Source organism: Pristis pectinata, chromosome 22, assembly GCF_009764475.1.
Source record: "Pristis pectinata isolate sPriPec2 chromosome 22, sPriPec2.1.pri, whole genome shotgun sequence".
In the NCBI taxonomy this organism is placed as follows: Eukaryota; Metazoa; Chordata; class Chondrichthyes; order Rhinopristiformes; family Pristidae; genus Pristis; species Pristis pectinata.
Genome location: NC_067426.1, coordinates 21,047,790 through 21,056,553, shown reverse-complemented (window position 1 = coordinate 21,056,553; position 8,764 = coordinate 21,047,790). Strand labels below are relative to the sequence as shown.

The 8,764-nt window shown below is 39.1% G+C and overlaps 1 protein-coding gene across 4 annotated transcripts in view; it reads right to left on the bottom strand.

The window, feature by feature from the left end:
* Positions 1 to 1,923: 1,923 nt before the first annotated feature.
* cap1 (CAP, adenylate cyclase-associated protein 1 (yeast)) overlaps positions 1,924 to 8,764 on the bottom strand; it is a 36,979-nt gene continuing 30,138 nt past the window's right edge. For all 4 annotated transcript variants that reach the window (XM_052036258.1, XM_052036261.1, XM_052036260.1 and 1 more), the window contains exons 12-13: positions 7,247 to 7,387; positions 1,924 to 4,102 (exon numbers count right to left, since the gene is read on the bottom strand). In XM_052036258.1, coding sequence (XP_051892218.1) covers positions 4,019 to 4,102; positions 7,247 to 7,387 — 225 coding nt within the window. In that variant the 3' untranslated portion in view covers positions 1,924 to 4,018. The remainder of the gene's footprint in view (positions 4,103 to 7,246; positions 7,388 to 8,764) is intronic.

The window sequence follows — 8,764 nt, the reverse complement described above, 5'->3', positions numbered from 1 at the left end:
TTTGTCCAGGACTTTTTCCAACTATGTCCTACTGCATGTGTATATTTCATTGAGGGCCAATCAACAGACCATTAAATGGATAGTTGCAATGTCTAAATCTAATTTTTAGAGAATACAACAGCAGAATCTTGCAAAATAATTTGCATTCTCTTCAAACTTTCAGAAAGCAAGGCAAACTTCTGCTTGCAACAAATGAAGCAACGAAAGCCTGGATATTGTTTTGCAATACCAGTGGTTTTATGCAGCATTTCTTGATGGAAGAGCCAGTAAACATTTAGAAGTCAGACTAAAGTCCAAAACATTTCAGCCAATAGCTCCAGCATTTTCTGGCTGTGCTGGACTTCACTGAGATTCCCCTGCTTTTAAGCCAGGAAATCTGCTCCCTATCCTCATCATGTTAGACTGGCTGCAGAAACCATGAGTTATTTCAATGTACATTGTTGGGCTGTGGGGAAGGAAAGAGCAAAGCAAGTCCTGTTTTGCAATTATTTGTAGTTTTGTTTCATGTTTAACTACTTTTTCATTGGCAACAATTTTTACATGGTTCTGAATGACAGCTGTGATCAAGGTTTGACCTGGCAAAAGTTTATTGGGAGCAGCTGCTAGAGGTAAAAATGTCCTCCAGTAAGTGGGAGGTGTTTAAAAGCAAAATAGTAAGTGTCCAGAGTCAGCATGCCCCTGCAAGGGGAAAAAGCAAAGATGGCAAGATTAGGAATCTTGGTTATCAAAGGAAATTGAGGGTTTGATCAGGAAAAAGGAAGTGCATCTCAAGTATGAAAAATTGTTGTCAAGTGAGTGCTTTGAGGTTTAAGCAGTGGATATAGGAGAAATCTTAAAGCAGCAAGGAGGGTGAGGGGACATGAAATAACCCTGGCCAAAGAATTTCAAAACCTTATTAGAAGCAAGAGGGTAGGTAGGGAAAGAGCAAGTTACCTTGGGGACAAAAGGAGAGTCGTTGTTTGGAGCCAGGGGATATGTATGATGCCCTGAATGCTTTGTCAGTATTCACCAGAGAGAAGGAAAGAAAGTTAGGGGAGGTGTAGACCAATAGTCTAGAACATGTGCATTAGGAAAGAGGAAGTGTTGGAGATACTGATGCACATTAAGGTGGACAAATCCCTAGTGCCTGATGAAATCCATTCCAGGGTGTTGTGTGAAGAGGAGATTGCTGGGGCTCTGAGGGAGATTTTTGCATCATTTTTAGCCACAGGTGAAGTACCAGAAGACTGGAGGTTATAGTTGTTCCCAAATTTAAGGGTTGTCAGGATAAACCAGGAAACTACAGACCAGTGCATCTTGTCAGTAGTAGGGAAACTATTAAAGAAAATTCTTAGGGATTTGATTAATTGTAAAAGCAGGGACTCAGTCAGCATGGTTTTGTGCTTGGGAAATCCTGCCTCGTTTTTTTGAGGAGGTTACAAAGAAGATTGAAATAAAGGTGGTAGACTTTAGCAAGGCTTTTGACAAGATCCCACATGGCAGGCTTGACCAGAAAGTTTGGGATACAAGATGTTTTGGCAAACTGGATCCAAAATTGATGGTGATAGGAAGCAGAGGGTTGTTTTTCTCACTGGAAGTCAGTAACCAGTGGTGCACTGCAGGGACTGGTGCTGGGACCCTTGTTGTTTGTCATATTTAAGTGACTTGGATGAGAATGTATGTGGTCTGATAAGTAGGTCTCTTGACAAGATTGGTGGAATCTTGGCAGTAAGGGCTAGTTTAGGACTGCAAGAATTCCTGTTCAAGCTCTGCAAATCATGAACCCAATTAAGTGTACAATATTAATGGTATTTGATTATGGAAATGTTATCAAAATAATTACAAGTCTATTTATATAAAAAAAGCTCTTAAACTTTGGTTCACCCACCCCACCATGTTACATCTGCAACCTTGAACAAATGAAGACAACATAGAACGTGAAAATTTATAAGCGAGTTGGCAAACTTTATTTTGCAGTTTAATTCCTGATGTATTTAAGATAGAATAGTAACCGTAAGTATAGCAAGAACTGAGTTTGATCCCTCTTGTATATAACAAACTTTGCAAATTGATACAGGGACATTGATAATCAGGTTTAGAACATACAATTTAGCAAAAAGAGGCTGTTAACATCAATCTGCTAGTAATATCCTGCATGATGGAGGGGCAATAATTCACAGAGAACAAGAACTGTCCTCTGAGCAAGTTCACTTTAAATGTAAAGTCAATTGCATATCTCAAATGGCAACCAGTTCAGGGGCAATTACATTAACCTAATTTAACTGCTACAATCTTTATATAAATTACTGTAGCAGCTTTGCAACCCTACTGTAGCCATACATGATCACAGCACATTCATCTGGTAAATTCCCACAATTATAGATTTGCAAACTTGTACCAAGACTGCAAAATAACCCCACAGAAGTCATACAACACACCATAATCACAGAGTTCAGTGGTCCATTCAGAAATTAATATACACCATGTAAGGCCCCAATTACTTCCCCAGCCATTAGTACAACATTGATATTTTTGAAAAATAGCTAAAATGAAGCATAATAGATCTAGAGCCAATCACAGAATATGAAAACAAGCACTAAAAAAAAGGAATGCTTGAATTATCTGACGCTGTTTTTACCAGTAAAACAAGTTAAAATGAAAGGAAAAAAGTGACCATATATTGTGCAACCAGTGCTGAAATGTTTAAAAACCAGAGAAAAATTTTTGTCTACTGAAACTCAAATTACTTAACACTGCAGAGAGGAACCAAATTGATTCAAGTGGGCAATAGAATAATTTTTTTAGACAGAACTTTATAGAAGAAACTGCCCCCCCCCCCCCCCCCCCCCAAATCATCTGAAAGCAGGCACCAGAACTCAAATGTTCAAAATGCTGATGCAAATCAGACTTTTACCCAAATCAGCAGGAATTAGACCCTGAGAAAAGGTGAACAAAGTTTAATATTTAAATTATTTTGAGACAAGAGGACAAACCACATCAGGATCCCAACTTCAGCCCACAACTATGCGAGAAATAAAATCTAGGTCAATCAAATTGTCAAAGTATAATCTGTGATGTTACTGATTTTAAAAATTGAGAGAGAAAATGCAGTTTGCATGTTCATAGGAAGTCCTCATTTGGTTTTGAAGCCATGGAATGTTTAAGAGCTACTTTAGAGTAACCCACCCGTACCCACATCTAATTAGACGGATATATTTTTAGGATTAAGTTTAGATCACAAAACTGGAAAGCTATCTGCACAAAAATAAATTGAGGATCTCAACCTTTCACAAATTTTGATCTGGTTCATGGAAGGAAGTTCTTACCCACGAATGGGTTACAGTTGTGCACACTGGACTATATATAGTTTCAAAGGATAAAAAACAATCCTAGTAGTGCAGTGAATAGAATTTCACTTGAAGTCAAAAGCAATGGATCTTCCAAAAAGCAGTCTGAAAGCCTAATTAATCAAAGCAAGAGGCACATAGCAAGTAGAAATTAAAGAAAATTGTAATTGCATATTAGAACTCATCTACACCTATTTGGCAGGGCTTAAGATTAGTCTGGTATGCGTGCATTACAAATTTTAGAAATAATTTCTTTAAGACAGACCAAGAGATTTCATAAAAGCCTCTCTCCTCCCCCAGCCAATTAAGAGCTCAGCAATGTTTGTCTGTTGTAAACTGTATTTTGGTGCACTATACTCACTCATAAAATCTCTTTCCAATTATTTCCATCTCCACACTGTTCCCACTCCCATAGATTCATAAATATGTATTTGCACTGACAGATTTTTCTAGACAGCAGCCATCATGCTCTAATCCAGCTGCCTTAGGCCATTTTACACTGGAAAGGGCAATTCCAGTATTGAGGTATATGGCATATTAGAATAAGTACCTCTCGTGTGGAGTGATAGGACAAAAACTAAGAGTAGATTGTGCAGAAAGTTAGCTTGTTGCTTCTACAGATTAATCAGGCTCATGACTAGCAACAACATTAAGACCATGCCTGTGGGTTAAAGTCCCCAGGATCCATACATTTAACCACTTATTTCAGTTACTGTGGTCACCAGTTTATCTCCGCTCCAGACGGTCTTGAATTGTTCTGGAATAGGGTATTCCGCCTATTAAAATTAAAAATGAGTGAATATTTTCTATACCAACTACTTCCAGAATCATGGCATTTCATTTGGCTCAGAACACACATGATTAAGGGGTGATTGAAAAGCCAGTCATCCCATACTGTCAGTTAGATTTAGACTTAGTATGAGTAAAACAAACTTAACCATAATGTATTAAGAGTCCTGGTCTATAGCAGTCAGTTATACAACACGGAAACAAGCCCTTCAGCCCAACTGGTCTATGCCGACTAAGATGCACCATCCAAGCTAAGTCCCATTTGCCAGTGTTTGGCCCATAACCTTCTAAACCTTTCCTATCCATGTACCTGTCCAACTGTCTCTTAAGAGTCGTTATTGTATCTGCCTCAACCACTTCCTCTGGCAGCTGATACCACCCTTTGTATATATTAATAAAAAATTTGCCCCTCAAATTCAGATTTAAATTTTTCCCCTCATTTTAAACCCATGCCTCTAGTTCTCGATTCCCTAATTCTGCAGAAAAAAGCTGAGTGTATTCATCCTTTCTATGCCCCCATGATTTTATACAAAGATCATACCTCAATCTCCTACACTCCAAGGAATAAAGTCCTAGCCTGTCCAACCTCTCCCTGTAACTCAGTCCCTCAAGTTCTGGCAGCATCCTTGTAAATCTTTTCTGCACTCTTTCCAGTTTAATAATATCTTTCCTATAGCAGGACGACCAAAACTGAACACAACACGGCCTCACCAGTGTCTTGTACAACCGCACCATGACCTCCCAACATTTATGCTCAATGCCCTGACTTTTGAAGACCAGTGTGTGCTTTCACCACCCTGTCTACCTAAGACTCAATTGTCGATGGACCATGTACTCCAAGGTCCCGCTATTCTACAGCACTCCCCAGGGCCCTGTCATTCACTGTGAAAGTCCTACCTGGATTTGACTTTCCAAAATGCAACACCTCATACTTGTTAAACACCATTTTCCATTTCTCAGCCCACTTACTCAGCTGATCAAGATCCCCCTGTAATTATTGATAACCTTCATTGTCCGCTATACCACCTACTTTAGTGTCATCTGCAAACTTACTAACATGCCTTGTACATTCTTATCCAAATCATTGATTATAGATGACAAACAACAATTGGCCCAGCACTGACCTGAGGCACACCACTAGTCACAGGCCTCCAGTCCAAGAAACAACCTTCCATCATCTCCCTCTGCTTTCTACTATCAATTGTGTATTCCATCAGCCAGCTCTCTTGGGATTCCATGCAATTTAACCCCTGATATTCCCAAAATGTTCACAGGTGCTGCTCCCCTGTGTAGTATATCCATTCATTTATTTAACTATACTTCAGCCTACATTCCCAGTTCTGGAACATGTTAACCACAGGTGAGGTTCCCAAAGACTGGAAGATGGCTAATGTTGTTCCATTGTTTAAGGATAGCAAGGAGAAGCCAGGGAACTACAGGTTGGTCAGCCATCAGTGGTGGGGAAGTTACTGGAAGATATTCTGAGGGACAGGATCTACCAGCATTTGGACAGACAGTCTTATGAGGAGGAGTCAGCATGACTTTGTACATAGAAAGTTGTGCTTGATGAAATTTTTTTTTAAAGAGTTCTTTGAAGAAGTAACCAAAAGGGTAGATGAGGGGAGCACAGTGGGTACTGTCTATTTGGACTTCAGCAAGGTCCTGCATAGCAGGCTGGTTGGGAAGGTTGGGTCCCATTCAATCCAGGAAGAACTAGTTAGGTGGATTCAAAATTGGCCCGGAGGTAGGAAGCAGAGGGTGGCAGTTGAAGGTTGTTGCTTGGAATGGAGGCCAGTGACTAGTAGTGTGCTGCAGGGGTTGGTGTTGGGACCCTTGTGCATTCACACCCAAGTCATTTATATAAATAATGAGGCTTGATCAGTAAGTTTGCAGATGACATGAAATTAGGTGGTGGTTTTGATAGTGAAGGTTATCATAGATTACAAGGGGATCTTGATCAGTTAGGGAAGTGGGCTGAGGAGTGGCAAATGGATTTCAATACAGATAAGTGTGAGGTGATGCATTTTGGAAAGTCAAACTAGCGTAGGACTTGTACTAATGGAACAGAGGGACCGATGAGTGTAAGTGCAGAGTTCAATGCAAGTGGCATTACAGGTAGACAGGGTGGTGAAAAAGGCACTTAGCACATTGGCCTTCATCAGTCAGGCCAATGAGAACAGGAGTTGTTGGGACATCGTTGCAGTTGTATATGTTGTTGGTGAGGCCGCACTTGGAATACAGTTTTGGTCACCTTGTTATAGGAAAGACATAGTTAAACAGGAAGGAGTGCAGAAAAGATTTACAAGGATGTTACTAGGACCACAGGGCCCGAGTTATAGGGAGGGGTTGGCAAGGCTAGGTCTTTATCACTTGGAACATAGGAAAATTGGGGGGGGGGGGGGGGGGGGGGGAAGAGACATTATAGAAGTGTTTAGAATTAAGAGAGCCATAGGGTGGACAGTAACAGTCTTTTCAACAGAGTGGTGAGTATATGGAATGAACTGCCAGAGGAAGTGGTTAAGGCAGTTATCATTTAAGAAGCACTTAAATAGGTACATGAAGGGGAGGGGCCTGGAGGGATATAGACTGAATGCAGGAAATTGGGACTAGCTAGATGGACAACATGGTTGGCATGGACTTGTTGGGCCGAAGGGCCTATATCCATGCTGTATTGTTCTATGACTCTATGTGGAAGCCTCAATGTGAACCTTGTCGTTCAATTTACCTATTTTCTAAGGTACTTGAATATATTGAGATGAACTTGACTGGTTAACCTTTAAATTCTGAGGGCCTGGAGATATAGAAAAGATTCTTGCCTAATAAGTGCATGTCGAATCTGAATGCCCAAGTTGCAATCAAATGCACAAATCATTGAACATGGATTACATTTTGACATGTAGTTACCATGTCCCATTGCAGCAATCTGTTCAAATTCCAAGAATCAAATATTTGTGTACCATTCTAAACTGGCTTTTTTAAAAAAAGTATCATATTTGCACTACACTTCAGGGAGGCAAGGAAGGAAGGATAAACATGAAAGCAATAAACTTTTGCTCATCTACTGTCTTCAATGGGATAGTAAGTCACTCTCATAAATATACAATTTTTAAAGATGAGCAAATTGCACTTACAAAATCATCCTTTTCAGGAATCAAGATATTCATCTCAGAGGATTTGGCACTGACAATCTCACAGGTGAGAGAATCCTTACTAAGGTAGATGTGGCAGCCATCAGTCTTATTGATAGATATAGTTGGCACTTTACCCAACACCTATGGAAGAAAAAAAAAATCACAGAACCACTTTGAATGTGGATTTTGCACATACAGCAAGCTTCTGAAAATGATTAAGGCTGCCTTTTGGAAAATGTTAAACTAAAAGACCCAAATCATCGAAATGTGAATAAAGTGTGGTGATAGGCTTAGAATTCCAAATTATACAGTTTGCTTATGCATCTCCCCTATTTAATTGAAAATGGACATTATTAGCTACTGAAGACCATCAAACCTGAACATTTTTTCAAACTGGTAGACTCCAGACACAATTAACTAAAAATAAAAACCCTCCTCACTTTAATTTTTACATTGGATCCTTGCAAAACGATCCAGTGTTTGGATCATTTCTATCAGCACAGATGCTTGGTGCTGCACTTGCATGCTATTATCACATTGTGTATGCACCTCTGGATGTTACTTCCAGTATTGAAAGGAATTTAGAGGGTATTGGACCATGTTTAGGAATTACTATATACATTTTAAATTGCAGCACATGGTCTTTCATCTTTGGAATCACAGCAAAGACAGGGGTTCTTAAGAACTAAGAAAGAAGACATTCTTTGCTAATCATTACAGTTGTTCCTCTTTGCACAATTATCTTCCATATCACAAAATGTTCTCCACTTTTGATAATAAGTGGCCCAGATTTTTATTGTACTGACAAATACAACCACAACATACATGAAATTCACTAACTTTGACTTTGCACATGCACAGTTAAACACAAATGTGTAAGCTGATGTGAGTAATCTCTGCTCCTTCACTGACTTCAACTGATAGCAGAGAAGGCTAGGAATTGATGAGAACTTAAAACTACAAACTATTATTGTAAAAAAAAAAATTCTCACTGAATGATGTGAAACAGTTTAAGGGCACCTAACCTGGTTTATAATTTTTCTTATTGATTTGGGGATTTTTTTCTCTCTTATTTATACAATAAATCTTTTTCTTTCCTTTTATTATATTCATTTACTGAGAGATAGTTGAATCTACAGATTTTTATATTTTGTTCTTTATCTATGCCATGATTGTTCTCCTGAAATCTCTGTATTACATGTACAAACATCAATGTTATATATTAATCTGTATTAATTTGAAAACTAATAAAAAGATTGGGAGTTCCTCTCCTGGCCACACAATCAGCTTATTGACCTCATTTTTGCCAGACACACACAATTCCAAGAACTGATGCTGACAGTAATACTAGAAGGGAAGTCATGTCAGAAGGTCCACTTTTTTTTCAGGTCAGCAGGCAGTTCACTGCCAACAGCGGAAACCAAACTAATGTGTTAGATACAAATCTAAAGGCAAGTACCAGAAACATGCCTGTGAATGGAGATAAAGCAATACTGCATCACCTTCTTCCAAAAGGGG